This window comes from Crotalus tigris, unplaced genomic scaffold, assembly GCF_016545835.1.
Source record: "Crotalus tigris isolate CLP2741 ecotype Arizona unplaced genomic scaffold, ASM1654583v1 scf7180000023830.6690815, whole genome shotgun sequence".
NCBI lineage: Eukaryota > Metazoa > Chordata > Lepidosauria > Squamata > Viperidae > Crotalus > Crotalus tigris.
The window spans coordinates 729,937-748,423 of record NW_024100214.1 but is presented as its reverse complement, the minus strand read 5'-3'; the positions used below and the strand labels follow the sequence as shown (position 1 = coordinate 748,423).

Sequence of the window (18,487 nt, the reverse complement as noted above, 5' to 3'; positions counted from 1 at the left end):
GTTCAGAAGAGGAACAAAATGAAAAAATTTGTAGTCAGACGGACTACAGGAGATCCTCAAAATGGAAAGAAGTGAGATATTTGAAGAATAAAAGGCAAGGCATTAAATGATATAGAGACATAGCTGAAGCAAGAATGGTTTGGAAGGATAGATATAGAAAGGTAACTGGAGTGAAGCAAGAAAAAGAACTATCACTAAATCTAATTTGCATCAACATGGTGTTGATTCATATTAGATTTAGTGACAGTTCTTTTTCTTGCTTCTTTCTTCCTTTTACCTTTTCTGTGTTTTACATAATGATGTTTACCCTCAAAGTGAGAGCATTAAGGGCAGGTCTGTATGTCAGGATGATATAACTTCCTGTCTGATACAGGAATCTGAATTAAAACATTCCAGAGGGATGAATCTATCTGATCTGATCCAGTAGAGGGGTGCAGGATATCTCTCTACTCAAGTTCCAAAGTATTCAAAAATATTACTATTTTTTTTTCTGCATTCAGCTGAAATCTACAGTACTTTACTGTAATTAAAACCATTATTCTGGGTCCTGCACTTTGGGAAAACAGAGAAAGTCTTGGCCTTGTGAAAAAACTCTTTAGATACTTGAAACGTTTTGCTATACTTTCGCCGGTTCCTTTTTTTTCAGTGTTAAATATATCCAACTTCTTCTCCTATGACTTTGTTTCTAGTCCCATGACTACTTCATTACTCTTCTTGGCACTTGTCCCTGTTTCCCTGAGGTCCTTTTTTAAACTGAGATGCTCATAATTGGGAAACTAATCACATGGCTTTCCAAGCCTTAGTAACAGCAGTAACACAGCTCTGTTTCATTTGGGAACGGAATCAAGAGTGGGTTTCTATGTCCCTGCAAGGTTGAATCTTTCAACAAAAGGCTACAAGATAAGTTTTTAGGGTTGTATCAAATGTTGGGGAGAAACAATGGGAGATGTCTCCTGAAGTCATGAGCTTCTGGAAAACTTTTTCTTTTCTTTCAGACATAAGAGATGTTGGTTTCCTCCAGTGAATCCATACGTACATTCTAATGAAGCCCTAGACTTGTGACTTGTGGCTGAAGTATTTCAGAATCTGAAAGGCTTTGCTTTCAGGCTTTAAGAATTCCAATAGATTGGGCTGATCAGATAGATTTTAGACCTGCCACAGAGTAAAGAAGCTCTTTAGCTATCTCCTGCGGTACCCACAGCATGGAAAATATTGAAGTTGAAGGCTACTGTGAAAACTATCCTTGCTCTGAGCATCCATCCAATTGTTACAGTTTGGCAAAAGACATGATAGCAACAGCTGGTGCAGAAGTTAAAATTAGACAGATGCTTAGAAACACCTTGTGAAAATAATGGAAGAGAACAGAACTGTCTTTTTTTTCTCATTTCTGCTTCACTTGCCCATACAGAGAGAGAAATTTAGCAGCATGCAATCAATGAAAACACTTCTGCTCAAGAAAATATTCAGGCATCAACTCCAGTGACTTGGACACTGGATCATCCTAACCTCCACAGCAGTTTACCCGAAAGGCAAGGCAACTATCTGAGTACAAAAGAAGCATAACAGCTGTGAAAATAAGCACAATTACCATCAAGATCACTCTCTGGAGTTTCTGCAGTATACCAGTCTGAAGAAGGTCCCGTTCCATTGGCTGTCATAGCTGCAACCTGGAAACTATACTGGCTTCCTTTGTCAAGACCTATTTGCAATGCAAATCAAACAGAAAACATTCAGTTCATACTACAAGTCAAATTAATGCAATCATTTCTATCATAGCAGTATGTCTCCAAACCTAGTTTTCCTCTCCCCATGTCAATATGTCTATGTGTGTATGCATCAGCAGGATGAAGTTTTCTTCACTGAAAGTTATAAACCATGATCTGTCCTACTGGCCCAGTGTAGGCAGATTGGTAGATTTTCTTTTTAATTTTTTTACTTTGCAGTCTAACATTTAAAGAGAGTGAATAGCCCAAGCTTATATGCATAAGGGAGGACTAAAACAGGCTTTCCCAGCTGCAGTCTGTTCCCCTGGCAGCAGTCCATATAGTTGCAAAGTTTCTCTTCTCTTCTCTTCTCTTCTCTTCTCTTCTCTTCTCTTCTCTTCTCTTCTCTTCTCTGCTCTGCTCTGCTCTGCTCTGCTCTGCTCTCCTCCCACTCCTCTTCTCTCTTCTCTTCTCTTCTCTTCTCTTCTCTTCTCTTCTCTTCTCTTCTCTTCTCTTCTCTTCTCTTCTCATCTCTTCCTGCCCTCTGGGAAATGGAGAATTATTCAGTTCCCTATTTAATGGGACAACTTTTCAGATATAGGTGATATATGACAATGGAGTCTGTCCATTATAGGTTCTGACAGTTGTAAAGCAGGTCAGATCATCCAGTTGACCAACCTGACTTTATAAAAATTTTTGCAGCATTCATCATTTGACTGTTGCACTCCTAAAGCAACTATGGCAATTGTAAAGCAACTGCCACAATCATAAGGTGAATGCCCTGGTCTTTAAGCAATCACCTTTTTGCTATGGGCCAGTTTTGCCAAAAACCAGAAGTAAATGTCCTTTTTTTTTTTTAGCAAAAACCTAAATGCAGGCCAATTGCCAAGCACCCAAAATGCAGTCACATGACCACAGGAGTGGGGAAGCTGGTGGAACTGCAGAACTGAGTCATAAGTATTCCTGGGAAAGTCTGTCATAACTTTCAATGGTCAATAAGCAACTGGTCATAAGTTGAGGACTACCAAGATAGCTATTGTATCTCTAGTCAACCTTGTCTTCTGTGGGCTAATTCACATCCAGATCCTTTAATATTTCTCACAGAGGGTAGTATCTTGAACCCTCACCACCTTGCTTCCCCTCCTCTGAGCTCAATCCAATTTATTCCTTTCTATGGAAGAACAGAAAGCCTGAGCAGGTGATACGTATCTGTGCTCCTTTCTCCATATCCCTTCTTCACCCTCTCCCATTGCCAATCAAACAGCAGTGTTGGGCAAGAAGTAAAGAGGGAAGGCAAAATAGTTGCCTGAGAATTCTGCCAGCACTGTTATCATGAGGAAAATGTTCAGTAAACTGAGTTATACTGCACAGCTTTTCCCACTCATATGTTCTAATTTATAATACCTCTGAAAAAGTATAACCATTTTTTTTTCTTTAAAGAAGATACTATAGTAGATACAACAAGCTATCCCAAAGGTGCTTTTTCAAAAGGCAAGTGAACTTTGTTTTGTTTGAAGACGTTTCTCTTCTCATCCAAGAAGCTTCTTCAATTCTGACTGAAGAACTGAAAAAGCACCTTTGGGACAACCATGACCTGGATGACTGAGAATCTGCATAGACATACAACAAACTAAGCTCCCATCTCAAATTTTAATAATGCATTCAATCCAGTTTGAATCCTGAAGCAGCTATTTTGTTCTGACAATTGTTACATTCCAACACAGAAGTGCCTTGAAATTATTTTGTACCAGATTTCTCTTCCATTTGACAGCATTACATGTATACACACTGTGTATACACATACAATGAAGTTTATTATTATTATTATCATTTCGTGCATCTTATACTAACCATGAAGCATAACAATAAGCAGGCACATTTAATTGCAGAGATCCCCTGGGGAAGGATTTTGATACTCGAAAGAGCCATATTTTCCTTTAAATTCTAGCTGGTGCTCAATCTAACTATAAAATCAACAATAGTGATTTAAAGTCATTGTTGCAATTCTGAATTACTTGGGTATTGCAGCTGTCCTCATTAGTGGGCAAAAACACCTGCCTTTACCAGCAGATGCTTTTAAGGAAACAGTCTTGCTGCTTGAATATTTAAATAATCTCTTTAAAAGCTGCAAGATTCCCAGTTCCTTTGGAAAATACTGTAATATGGAAGCAAAATTGTGGCATTGGGGTTTGCATTTGTTTATATTCCATTCAGCTTGCAGTATTTAACAGCCTTTCTTGAAACTGATTAACATTATCTATCTATCTATCTATCTATCTATCTATCTATCTATCTATCTATCTACCTACCTACCTACCTACCTACCTACCTACCTACCTACCTACCTACCTACCTACCTACCTATCTATCAGAGAGACTTGCCAAAGTCACCTAGCCTAGTTTCCATGTCTATGGTGGAACTAGAACTCACTGCCTCCTGGTTTCTAGCCTGGTGCATTAAGACCAAACTAGTCTATCAACAGTTAGTTTCATATCTTTATATACTTACTGAAAGGGATTCAGCATACAGTTGAATTTACTTGGGCTAGCTGAGACATGAAAAGAAGTTGATAATTCTGACAAGAAATGGATGTGACTGAACAGCTCTGAAAGTATATCTTGCCTTAAAAGTTTCCTCCAAGGATGCACATCTTACAGAACACTTCTGAGCAAGTGCAAAAAGGTAAGCATGAAACTGCAGGTGGAATCAAATACCTATGGAGAGTTCGTCTGCATTCACCTATCAAAACGAATGGCCATTTTTTTTTTTTTTTTTTTTTTGCTTAGAACTAATGACCACAACGTCTTATTTCTGGGTGACAGGCTTTGTTTTTGCTTTGGAGTTGTCATTTGTAGAACCTAATTTAAGATAAAACCTGCAAGACAGCATGGGGAATTGTATTGCAAACTCATTAAGGCATGGAATATAGGGAGGCACAAATAGATGATAAAACCATTAAATAGGAAACAAAGTAAAAATGCATGAAGGCTGTTGTTGTAGAGTCCAATAAATGTCAGCAGAATGCAAGGCAACCAACATTCGTTTGAAGTAAAATCTCATTTTATTCCCCTAGTATTTCATTCCTCCTCTGTTTTATAAGTCTAATGTCATGTAAACACTTACCTGTAAACAGATACCAGAGGTTATTTGGCTCCAATGTTTCTACCTCACCCCTGCGAGCTGTCTTTCTGTGCCGTATTTTATAGCCAGTGATAAATCCATTTTGCATGCTGGATGGTGGGGGTAGCCAACTCACTTTGATGCTCTGTAAAGCAAACACATTAAACTGGATGTTGCTGTGTTAATTTTCTGATTCCCTAAGACTCAAGCATGCCAGCCTATTCAAAAGGCTTGCTAAATCATGTCCCATTGATTTGAAGGGGTAAATCTAGAAATAATTCCTTGTATGTTGTAAGGGTGTACAAATTGCTTTTCTTGATTAGATAAAGATTGAGCTATCCTTCCCAAATGATCACTAGATGGCAGCAAGCAATTAGAGGTTTTGTGTTCTCTGCTGCCATCTAGAGGTTACCCATCTTAGACTGGATAACAATTGGTTTCTTACAGTGGCCAATCAGAAGTCTCTATAGGACTTAAAAGCAGGGAAAAAAATAGAAAGAGAAATTATCTTCTCCTGCCATTGTTCACTTGCAATGTTATTTGAAGATATGCTGCTCTCAACCTGGAGGTCGCATTGAATCTTAAAGACCAATAACCCTCGGAGACATATCCTTTATGAATTGAGTTAGAGATAGTCCTCAACGTACAACTATTCATTTAGCAATTGTTTGAAGTTACACTGGCACTGAAAAAAAGTGACTAACAACTGGACCTCACACGTATGATCATAGCAGCATCCCCATGGTCATATGATCAACATTTGGGCACTTGGTAACCAGCTTGTACTTATGACTGCATGATTCACTTAACATCTGCAGTGATTCACTTAACAACTGCACTGATTCACTTAACAACCATGGCAAACAAGGTCATCAAATCCGATGTGACTCAACAATCGCCTTGCTTAGCAATGGTAATTCTGGTCCCGACTGGGATTGTAAGTTGAAAACTACCTGTAGTGGCTATCAACATGTCCTGTGATCAGGAATTGTACAGGGGGCAGTGCGAGTCCATAAAATACTCCTTCGTGCATACTGGCAATCTTATTTCAATATGCCAAACGATCATTTTTATGCAGTAAATATTCAATTTCAGAACACACCATAATGGCATGCAACCATTCTACCTTACTGCCCTTTATGTTGAAATGATTGCACACCAAACCCAACAGCTTTCCAGAAAACATATTTTACCAGATCATTTCTAGACCTAGCAGCTACACTGAGGTAATACGTAAAGTTTTGTTTTTATTTTTTTTCTTGTTCAGCATTTGTGTATTTGTTTATTTATTTATGCCAATGATATGTGCAAAAGCATTCTGAGACACTATTTTCAGCAGGACAGGAAGAAGCTTTCTTATTTGTTCCTTTCTGCTTCTCTCTTTGCATAAAAAAAAGAGAGAAATCTTTCAGTGGACCCTGGGCCCACTCTTTCATTAAAATAAATGACTATACTGTGGCTCCAAACAAAGCAGCAACAACTGCCAATAAAGCAGCAGATAATATAAAGAAAGTAGGTAGATGTTATTATTTTGCTGTAGGAAATTTTAAGTCTTTTATTTTCTATTGCATTACAACTCCTGGGAACAATATGAATGTAAAGGGGGGGGTTCATAAAATGTCTTAATTGAGTAATAATAATAATAATAATAATAATAATAATAATAAAGTTGGAAGGGACCTTGGAGGTCATCTAGTCCAACCCCCTGCTCAGGCAGGAAACCCTATACCATTTCGGACAAATGGCTGTCCAGTCTCTTAAAAACTTCCAGTGTTGGCGCATTCACTGCTTCTGGAGGCAGGTTGTTCCACTGGTTAATTGTAAAACCACAGGGGGGGGGAATCAGTAAAAGAAAGAAAAAAAACAGCTAAAGGCATTATTTTTGTCTTTAAGCAAAGACATATGAAGATAATCTTAAAGGCCATCATAAAACAAAAGAGTTATTTTGCCAACTGCGTTACTGTATGTGAAACATTTTCACTTAAAGTGAGTCCTATCAAAATGGATTCCTTTAAGCACAAATCACTCATGTCAACCAAGAGCTGATAATCAGGTTCCTTCTGAATGTGGGTTTAGTGCTATTCCAGAAAATGCTAAAACTATTATAGCAAGAGATGGCAGAGACCTGTGCTATGAACCAGGACCGAGGGAGGATGTTCCCCCATGCTTCCAACCCATATGACTGATCAGATTCTATTTAGATTGATCTAGGTCAGACATGGCAAACAGAAGGCCCACAGGCTGGAGGAGCTGGCGAGATGCGGAGGCCAATGGTGTCCCGCAGTAGCTGCAGCCCACCAGCCCCAGCTCTGCAGCCTACTGCAACCACTGGGCCAGCCCTTCAAGCAGCAGGCACAGCAGTGACACCAGCAGGAGGTGAAGGCAGAGGCATGAGGGGTGGGAGGCATGTGATCCGGCCCACCAGATGCACCTCCTCCATCCCACCTTCTGTCTTTGCACGGCCTCCATGGCTGTGCACTCTCCAGGAGCACGAGGCAAAGTAAGGCAAATGGCAGGGCAGGGGTGACGCTGCGCCATGGCCCCTGGGCACTTGGCCCCTGCCATCCAACCTTATCCTCCAGTTCTGCTGGACACACCTCCTGCTCGCCGCCCCACCTACGACGGCCCCAGCAAATGGGAAGGGCAGGAAGCTCCTATCCCCGAGAGGTAGCTGGTGGATCAGGCCCCTGGCGTCCACCTGGTCCCATTCCCATTCCACACCCATCCAGTCATCTGTGACCACTCTGGCCATGCCCACCCCCACCTCCCAAGGGCAAGCAGAATGCTGATGCGGCTCTCAATGAAATTGAGTATGACACCTCTGATCTAGGTCTTCTTCTCAAGACAGACCGGCCATATATCTTCTACGGTAGGTGCATGCGGAGATCCCAGATGGAAAATAGAATAACAGAATAGCAGAGTTGTAAGAGACCTTGGAGGTCTTGTAGTCCAACCCTGTGTTCAAGCAGGACACCCTACACCATTTCAGACAAATGGCTGTCCAATCTGTTCTTAAAACCTCCAGTTCACAACTTCATGTTTTAATTCTTCTCCTCCAAAAGAGCCATGTACACTGGTGGGATTCAGCCAGTTCGCACCACTTCGGCAGAGCCGATAGCTAATTTTTTGTTGCCCAGGCCCAGAATGGACTTTCGAAAGCGACATCCTCACAGAGAACCGGTTGTTCACATATTTGAATCCCACCAGTGGCCATGTACATTACTTCAGTTCTGCAGCTTGATCTCTCTCTTTTCCTGCTCCTGCCTTTTCTAATTGAGAGCTGGTTATACTTTTCAGATACGGAAGAGCAAGGAGCATCTGTCCATTCCTCCATGAAGATTTTGCCAACATCTGGAAGGCTAGAGAATGCTTACCCCTACATTAGAACAAACAACCTCTTTGCCAACTTTAAGATGCACAAGTATAGACATATTCTCAGCATGTATAGGTTTGCATTTGGAAATCCACTTAAAGCATAGCCCCTGCCAATGAAAATTAAATCACTTGGCTTCCACTGCGGTGATGCTAAATGCATTTATGTAAAGGAAAAGATCACTGTGCTTTCAGAAGATATAACTTTAAAGGAAAATAATAAAGCAAGCACCTGCAGATATGAACATGTTTGGCCAACCACCGTCTCTCTAGAAAGTATCTTTTAAAAATATATGTGAAGAAATAATGCAGAGCAGTATGGCTGTGCAGTGTTTTGGATACAGAGTTAAAAGGGGGCTTTAGAATGTGTGAAGGTTCACATCTAGCATCTGTAGCAACTCCTTAAATGTCAGATATCTTTTTCTGTGCTGAAGCTGTAATTTTAAGAAAAGACACAGTTGCTTTGAGGATTTGCCGCTATATTCCAAACATTTGAAGACTTCATTGCTGTAACGAGCTATCTATCATTGATGTATTCTAGGATGTTTGAATTTTGAGGCTACCACAGAAATTATTGGTCTGAATTTATAAATGAGCTGCAGAACTAGGTGTTTGGTTCCAAAATCTAGCCACAACTGCATTTCCAGAGCTCCTATTTTTAAGGGTTTCGTAGTGATGCTCTCTGACACTAAGGAAAACTGTGTTTACATCAAGATCACCAATTTAAAAAAGAATTTATTAGCATTTCTGAATGACTGTCCAGAATTAGCTATGTGAGGTCTAGATGTTCCTTTCAAACAAAGCCGGAAATCCAGCCAATTAATAGCAGCAGATGTTGACAAATCTTTTGCAAAATATCCAGATTTGCAGCAGGGAGTTTATTAATTCATAGAAAAATTTAAAGCATTGATACACAAGAAGGTTTATAATACAATATGATTTTCAATTTCTGCATGTGTATGTCAAAATCCTTTTCTATACCATCTTAAATGCATTTTGTGCTGTATGATATAAAATGTCCATATGGATTAACAGACTGCTTTTATCCATTCTGGAAATAGGTTTGTTAAATGTGAGTTTGGTAGCCAAGATTGGAAAGAAAGCTTTAGGCATGTAACGGTAATATGAAAATGAAGATGCACAGACATAGTTTTAAAATGTACTTTATAAACCCAAGAGCAAACCTATAAAGTATTTTGAAAACAATTCTATTTCTAGAAATTAAGAAGCATCCGGCAGTGTAGGATTTAATTGTAATCATATAAAATAGGATGAGAAGAAAGATTTTATTTAGTAGTATGAATTCACCAAAATCAATATATGTCTCAGTTCTGCAATAGATGAGCAGCTATCACTTTATGAGTTCAATAGAAATGTTCAGGTTTGGACAGATCAAAGCTCAAAAAGAGAGACGTAAGTTATTTCCATAATATAATATAGCCATCTATTCCAATTCTCTCACCAGAATATCTCACTGCAATTTTCCCCAGCATTATGGAACTCTGGAAAATGGATTGATTATACAAAAATCCATTTTCCAGAGTTCCATAATGCTGGGGAAAATTCAAAGAAAGAAAAAAAGAGGACAACCAGTAGCTTGATTATACTGGCAATGGATGTGTTGCTGAAGACTTTAAAGGGCCAGACTGAAAACATTATAACTTGTGGACTTCAACTCTCAGAATTCCTGAGCCAGTCATGCCCAGAAATTCTGGGAATTGAAGTCCACAAGTCATAAAGGGTCCATAGTTCCCCACCTCTAGCTTAATCCATCCTGCTATCTAACAATTGTTGCAAATTTATGCTTTATCTTATTAAAAAACACCCTAGTAATGTGATCTTTGTGGTATCTATATTTTACAGCCTATTTTTCCAGTTTATTTGAATGTTTAGCTATTATACACTTTTAATTTTGTTTTTTAAAAAATGCACATCTCTTTGTTAGAGGGAAAGGTATTTAAGATGGACCAGCCTTAAGGGCATTCTTAGAGCTGGTCCATTTCTATCATGCATTATCTTGAAAGGAGACTTAAACAAACCAATTCTTCAGTCAATAAAAAAGGACTGTCTCAGCTTTGTTCAGCTCATTTGTTCCTTCCCTAATGGAGAAGTTGATGGATTTTTGTTTCCTTTTTTATTGTTTTGACCAGTGAGCAGCTTTGCAGCTGGCATAACTGGAAAGAGATTTATTTCAGTAGGAAATGGAGCATCCTGAGGAGAAATGAGCAGAACATAATGTAGTGACACCCTACCAGGAATGAACTGCTCTACCTTCAAAAAGGAAAATCTATCCTCAGAAATGTCTATTATAGCAGCTGTGAATGTTCTGCAGATACCAACTATTGAGAGATCACTATGAATACAATACACAACATCTGTTCACTTTGCTCAGTTCACAAAAGGCTTGGGAGACTTCAGATAATGCTTAGCAGGAAACCAGACAATTGTTTAGGCTTGTTAGATTTCCAGTTATCTTCTTCTTCCTCCTGTCTGGACTGATACATCAAACTGAACCACAAAGGAGGATTTATCATTTGAAGTGGTTGGATTTACAGAACACACTACGTTTCAGTCTTAGAATATGTAGTTACATGTCTATGTGTTATCCCTTACTTAACCACTTACATAAGAACAGGCCATGGTAGGAAGAACTACAACAGTTACATTTATACACTTGTAAATGTATGCAATCTAATACATATAGCCACTTAAAAATCTAATATACTTATATGAACCTAACTGGTCATAGATGTGGCAGAATGTAGTACAGAGTTGCAGGGGAGAGAGGGTCTTTCCCAAGGAGCAAAGAAGCAGATTAGCTTGGAATATTTGATATGCAAGAAGAGGAACAAGGCAAACCCTCCCTAACCTTTCACGCAGCATATCTAATAATTATGCAGATTTGTACTTTACTTTGGCAAGATACCTGTCTACAGGCAAGCAACAATAAAGAAACTACTCTGAAATAACTCCCATGTTGTTCTTGGTTCCTTGCACCTGGCATCATGAACGTTACTAATAGGTTCTTATACAGCAGGGGTGTCAAGCTGCTGGCCCATGGGGCAGATGCATCATAGCGAAACCACACCCATCCCATTGCTGGCAATGGCAAAAAAGTCATGATACATTGCAACACGTCACGTGACATTGCGAGTTTGACACCCCTGTTGTAGAGCAGTGATATGATTTTAACTTTTAATTGAGATGTCTTATACGTGGCATTTATGCAAAGAATAGCATTATAAGGAAGAGGTAGGCTTTTCTTTAAGTGCACATATGTTAACCAAAGAGTTTTGTTGCGGTCAAGGACCTAAAAGTATAGAGGTCACTAAACATGTTAGATACACACTAAGAATAGTTTGAATGATAAGCCAAATACAGACATTATGCACCAAGCGAGTTATGGACAAAGTTTGTTGATAAAGCAATGCTAACAACTGTGCACACATGGTGGAGTTTAAAGAATATTAATATGGTTCACTGAAGAATAACATGGAGAGTAGGGGAAGTTGAGCTAACATGTGCACAGTATCATAAGAAGTGTAAAAGATTGTAAAAGATTTCCATCCTAAGAAAGAGGAAAGGATTTAGGATACGATTTAGGATAAGAGAGTGCGGAGATTTTGGGGGGAGAAGTTAGAAGTTTGTTATTATGGTTGGTTGCATAGTCAGCCAGATGTTTAGACTGTATTTGCCATTTTTATACACCTATCAAGTCCTTTCCTGTGATAGGCAGATGCTGTTCTTTGATGGTGTTAAAGTAGTGGCGTAGGATGTAAGCTGTTCCAATTGCTGCCTTTTGCAATTGACTGATGGGGATTTTGTCAATGTTGATAGTGTTCAAGTGATGCTCCAGATATTTTGGGATTGCAACGAAAGCATCTATTAACATTGGTACTAGTTTTGCTTCCTTTTGCCACAGTTGCTCTCTTTCTCTTTGCAGGATTTTATGTTTTATATTTTTTCCAGTTCATTTCTATTTGGCTATCTCCAGATTCTGCAACACCCATTATCCAGATTTTTTTTTTAATCTTTCTTATCAATACTGCTGTGTTATGTGGCAGGTGATTGTCTATTTGAATTCTAAGTTCCCAGAGCACTTAAGTTTCTTCATTTTGTATTACTTTGTCTATTTTGTGGCTCCACCACTTCTTGCTTGCAGGCAAGTGGTATTTCTTACAGGTTATTATTATTAATAATAATGAAAGGTGGGTATTTTTGGCAGAATGATTTTTTTTTAAAAATTGTTCCTGTTTATCTTGACTATTGTGTTCTTCTTTCCACATGCACAGCCTGAGGTTATATTAGTTAGTTAACAGAATTCATATGTTTGGAGCCTTGTAATTTTATGTTTCACTTTAAGGAATGTATTATTTTATTTTAATTGTGCTTAAAACCAATTCATATAAAGGACAGATGCATAACGTTCTCTAAATACTATACATTATAACCTGTGGGAATTAGGGAAATTTTATTTTCCTAAATTCTTCTTCAGTACACTCCAGCTGTAGGTGTGGTCCAATCACCATCCAGCCAGGAAGATCAACAATAAGGATAATGGGAAATGAAATTCTACAAAATCTTGAGTAAAAATTTCCCATCAATTTGTAACAGCTAATACACATTAAGTAGTAACAGAAGGATTAATTGGCAATGGGATTTAACATCTGTGAAATCATAACAAGCATCTTGATGCCCTGTATTAACATATCACAACATGCTTCATAAAATAGCAGTGTTTAGAAATCCATAATTATACCAGTTTTTTTTCCTTAAAGAAAAAAATTTTTGAGTTAAGCTGAACTCAACTGACTTTCATGGACTCCCATTATATTTTTGGCAGTAGTGTGGAAGTGGTCTGCCAGTGTCCTTTCAAGAATGAATTTTTATTTTCCCACTATGTGCTATAACACTTGGCTATCCAAGTTCATATTTAACCTGCAGAATTCAGGCAAACAGATCAGTTTAGATGGGTGATTCCTTCCTTCTGTGTCTGAATTAGCATTCACTGATTAGGTGTCTACCAAGTGTTTCTTACAAAACTGTTTAGCATTAAATGACTCATAGAATCAGTCTTGGATATGGATTCAGTTAGATTTTGATCTGAATTTATCTTGGCTTTTCTCAATATATTTGTCAGGCCCAAAGAACCAAGAACATGTGCAGTTACTTCAGAGTAATTCTTTAATTGTTGCTCAGCTAAAAACAGAATCTTGCCAGACTAAAGCAATTATTTGTATAACTAGAGGTAGTTCTTGAATTACGACCACAATTGAGACCAAAATTTCCATTGTTAAGTGAGACATTTGTTAAGTGAGTTTTGCTCCCTTTTATAACCTTTCTTGCCACAGTTGTTAAATGAATCACTGCAGTTGATAAGTTAGTAACCCAGTTGTTAAGTGAATCTGGCTTCCCCATTGTCTTTGCTTGTCAGAAGGTTGCAAATGGTGATCATGTGACCTTGGGACACAGCGATGGTCATAAATATGAACCAGTTGCCAAGCATCTGAATTTTGATCACGTGATTATGGGGATGCTGCAAAGGTCGTAACTGTGAAAAATGGTCATGTCACATTTTGCAACAGCGTTGTAACTTTGAACGGTCACTAAATGAACTGTTGTAAGTCGAGGACTCCCTGGGAATAGCTAGGGAGTGTGCATCCTTGCTCTCTTCCTGTCTACCAGAAATTCCAAATTCTGCTGTCTCTTTACCTCCTGGGAAAGAGATCTTTGATTTTAGACTACATTCCAGTGCAATATTCTTTTTAAGAGGAATGGTCAGGCAAGTAGGGAGGAAAATTTGAATCTCTCTGAATATCACCTCCACGCATATATCTGTCACACTCTCAGATACACATTTTCACATACACACACACACACACACACACACACACACACACACACACAAACCCAGTTTCTCAATGTACTTGATTGCTCATGAACATGTCCAACCTACAGCAGTGGCAACAGGGTATACTATAGAAGCCACTTCTCAAATGAATTAAAAACAATCATTTAATTAGAAGATGAGAGGCATGGTAAAGTGGGCACAGTCAATTGGTGAGATTTTTTGGCATAGAAGGGGGAAAGTCCACCAGCCTGAATGCCAGCATGGATGCTGGAAATTAAATTACTCACACTTCTTGGGATTGCCAGCAATTGTCCTGGCTAAAGGCAATTTCACATTTTGAAATCATGTTGCTGAGAATTGTTGTGGTTCTTTGGTAAAAAAAAAAAAAAACATTTTTTTCGGTTTTCAGCCCCCATCTTCTCTTTCTTAATCAACAAAAAGAAAATAATTATATTTGCCTGTAGTTTTTAAAACATTAAGGCCTTCTGGCAACATCAAACCCAGAGCACACAAACTAATTTTCATGTTGCAGTGGTTATCTTGCACAATTATTTCCATAAATGGCTTTTATGTGAAATAACACTTTAGCACTGTCAAATTCTCCCAACATTAAAGATATTTGGGGCGGGGAAGGGGGAAGAGCTAATGTTCTACTACGTGTATCTGTGATTACCCCTAAAAAGAAAGAGAAGTCATTGACCTAATATGCATTCAGAAATTTCCTTCTCATTTCCAATCACCTGAATGTCTAAACTGCCTTTAAGACTTAGTATCTTGCTTGTAATCTGACTGCTGTAGAAATTCCTTTTGATGCTTAACCCCCATTTGCATTGGCAAATCACCACTGGATGCTATAGTTATAAATTGCATGCCTTATCTGTTCTAATGTGCATTACATGCTAAACTGTCATCTCTTTCACACCAGCTATGAATGGTGGTTAGTAGCAATCAACCTTAGGAGCGAGGAATGTAACATTATCAGTTACTGGCCCATAAAAGGTGCAGTTTATGATTTGATTCTCCAGTGATATCCATACTGAAATCCATTTGAATTTCAGTGCACTTGATCCATCCATTTCCTTTACAAAGAGGTGATTTTTACATTCTTGCTTCACTAAAGCAATCTTTGAACAAAAAGAGATGTGAGTTTTGTGATAGGCTTCTACTGGGAATCAGAGGCTTCAGAGAGAATCCAATCCTGCTCAAATTTCACAATATGGGGGTGTCTTGGAAATCAAATGGGCTAGCCATATTGATCTATATGCTATTACTACTAAATGAAAATGCCCAGATACCTTGGTGTAAATACTGTGCAGACCTTCAAAGGAATTATTTGCTTTGTTCAAATGTACGTTTTTATATATAAAAGGAAATGTGGGAAGTCAGCCCCCCCTCCAGAGAAGGAAATATTAAAAGGGCAGAAAAATATATTTCCTCAAAAGGATTTTAAAAGCAGAAATCAACCTGGCCCCCAAGTCTCTCTCTCTCCCAGGCAGAAGCCAGCTCTGTACAAATGCAGATGTAAAGCATCAGAAAGGCCCCAGCTAGGAGATCAAGAAGACAAAGACACCTAAAATCTGCATATCCCACCCAAACTCTAGGAGTCATTAACCCCAGCACCAGGAAAGCAGTATATGACCTTTAGGACATAATAGGACTAATGCGTCACCATCAATACCAGAAAGGCACACCCAGACTCAGGTCAGAATATGTGACATAGAAAGTACAAAGCCTAAAACAGGAATAGAAAACTATTTCAAACAAAAGGCTAGAGACGGTATAAAAACCTACTACCCACATGTGCTCAGCCCTTTTTTTCCTCTCCTCTTTCCTGCCAGAACCATCTTTCGGTCTGGCTCTTCAATAAACTGCAACCTTCTTTCTAAAGCACTCGCCATGTTGTTTATTTATCCCCGGCTTGGATGAACCAGGATGAAGACTTTTCTTTTCACAGGAGGAAAAAATAGGAGGAAAAATAGAAAAAAAAAGAAAAAAAGGGACATATTTCATTATTTTATCCTCCTGCGGAAGGTTATATTTCCTTCCTTTCTATTGCTTGTTCTGAAGTCATATTAATCATAAAGGGGTTATATAGTGGAGGGAGAAAGGGAGGGAGGGAGGGAAGGAAGGAAGGAAGGAAGGAAGGAAGGAAGGAAGGAAGGAAGGAAGGAAGGAAGGAAGGAAGAAAGAAAGGAAGGAAATCAAAACTCTGAAGAATCAGAACTCAGGCCATTTTAACTTCATTCTGATTGTGATAGATTTTAAAGCAATCTTTTACACTTCACATTTTCCAAACCTTTCCTGATCTATATGTGAATTAAAATGCTCTGATATATAAATATCACACTTTTCTGAACTTTGCAATGCTACTTAATATATTTTTTAAGATGAGAATGTATTTAGAGTGGTAAAGTGTGTGAAAAACTATTGTATTAGGCGAAGTATCAGCAAAATGTACTACAAAGGAAAATTGCTTGCAAAGGGAGAAAAAAATGCATATATTATGTTCACAAAGATGAATATGTATGGTTATGTAGGCTTGTTTAAACAATTTTATAAGCTGATAAAAATGTATAAATCAAACTTAAGGCTAGGAGTTTTTTTTTTTTTTTTTTTTTAAAAAGATTGAAATCAAGGATTCAGCAGAGCAGTTCTCTGGGGCTTCGGTGGGAGAATTCATAACAGAAGAGCAATCGCATCTAAATGCTACTGGGTTCATAATATTCAAAGCAGAAAAGGTTGTGACTTTTTGCTAGGCCAACTCCAAGATTATTCTCCCCCTACTAAAATGCATTTGGGAAAATGTCAGATGAACAACCTTCCTCTTTCTGTACCCTTCTTAGATTACTAATGAGACAAGGAAAGGGGACGATGGTTTCTTCCAAGGTCATTCCTTCTCCTCTGCTCTGCTTAGGCCCCTTCTCCAAGAAGCAAACAAAATCCTCATTTAGACAATTTATAGCCAGTTTGGTCTAGTGGTTAAAGCATCAGGCTAAAATCATGAGTTCTACTCCTGCTATAGGTATGAAAGCTGATTGGGTGACTTTGAACCAATCACCAAGAGTGTCAACATCCAGCTCGAGAATCGAAATAAAACTCCAGATTAATCCCATTTCTGAAAATCTTAAAGTTTATTGAATACACTGCATGGTTGTGCCAAAGCAAAACTAACTCTGAGGTTCACATACCAGTTAATAGACTTAAACAATTGTTTCTCCAGTCAAACCCCCAATGTCTTATGTAATCCATATCAACAATCCATATCCCTTTGTTATGGAAACCATCTGCTTCAAATCTACACCTGTTCTGGTGTCCTTGACAAGGCTTCAGTCTCACATAGTCTGCAGCTGAATTGAAGAAGCTTCGTTTCTCCATCGACCCACTTGAAAATAACACTTCCCACCCTCTTTATCTAAATGCAAGTTGAAATGCAGAGGCACGTAGCTGCCAAAGTTTCTTACTTGACACATGTGAGTTTTAGTCCCAACCTAGGCATAAAAGCTGGGTGGGTGATACTGGGCCAGTATCTCTCTCTCTCGGCCAAACCCACCTCACAGGATTAATGTTGTGGGGAAAATAGGAGGAGGAAGGAGTATAAGGTATGTTTTCCACCTTGAGTTATTTATAAAAAATAATAGTGGGAAATCTATATAAATAAAAATGTAAATGTTTGTTTGTTTAAAATCTTAAATCTCCAAAAGTTCTTCACTGATTGCTTTGAAATTTTGACACAACGTTGCATTCAAATATGTGCATGCTTTTATATACCTATATTATATAGATATCATACCTGTGACAGGTAAAAACATGCTTTTTTTAAAAAAGTGCCATCTGTTGGACGTAATCTCTATATCTGCACACACAATGGAACAACAAAAAATATTGTATATCCACAAGCATTATGAAATTAAACATATTACAAACGTACGCTTTCTCTTTTCTTTCTTTTCCATTTAACCACACTGAGCCACAGCAACGTGTGGGTGGGTACAGCTAGTAAATGAATGAATGAATGAATTTTACTTCTCAAACATAGCTTTGTCTTCACCCCTATACTTTCACATATTCAGCCTAAAGATTAATAAGAGCTGTGATGGCTCAGTGCTTAGAATGCAGTATTGCAAGCTAACTCTGCCCACTGTTAGAAGTTTGATACTGACCAGCTCAAGCTTGACTCAGCCTTCCATCCTTCCAAAGTTGGTAAAATGAGGACCCAGATTGTGGGGGCAATATGCTGATATTGTAAACTGCCCAGCGAGTTCTATAAAGTATTGTGGGGTAGTATATAAGTCTAAGTGCTATTGCTATTAGGTATTTTCTATATGCTAGTGTATGCTACACTGCATGCTAACGATTAGGTGTTCACTGTATGCTACTCCAAAGGGTAACTAAAATATGGACTAGCTAACCTTTTTAAGGCTGAGTTGCAGATTGACCCCA

General features: G+C 38.4%; 1 protein-coding gene across 1 annotated transcript in view; it reads right to left on the bottom strand.

Annotated features, from left to right (window-relative positions):
• DCC (DCC netrin 1 receptor) overlaps window positions 1–18,487 on the bottom strand; it is a 450,546-nt gene that overhangs the window by 179,292 nt on the left and 252,767 nt on the right. The window contains exons 9-10 of the mRNA XM_039322125.1: window positions 4,828–4,969; window positions 1,589–1,699 (exon numbers count right to left, since the gene is read on the bottom strand). Coding sequence (XP_039178059.1) covers window positions 1,589–1,699; window positions 4,828–4,969 — 253 coding nt within the window. The remainder of the gene's footprint in view (window positions 1–1,588; window positions 1,700–4,827; window positions 4,970–18,487) is intronic.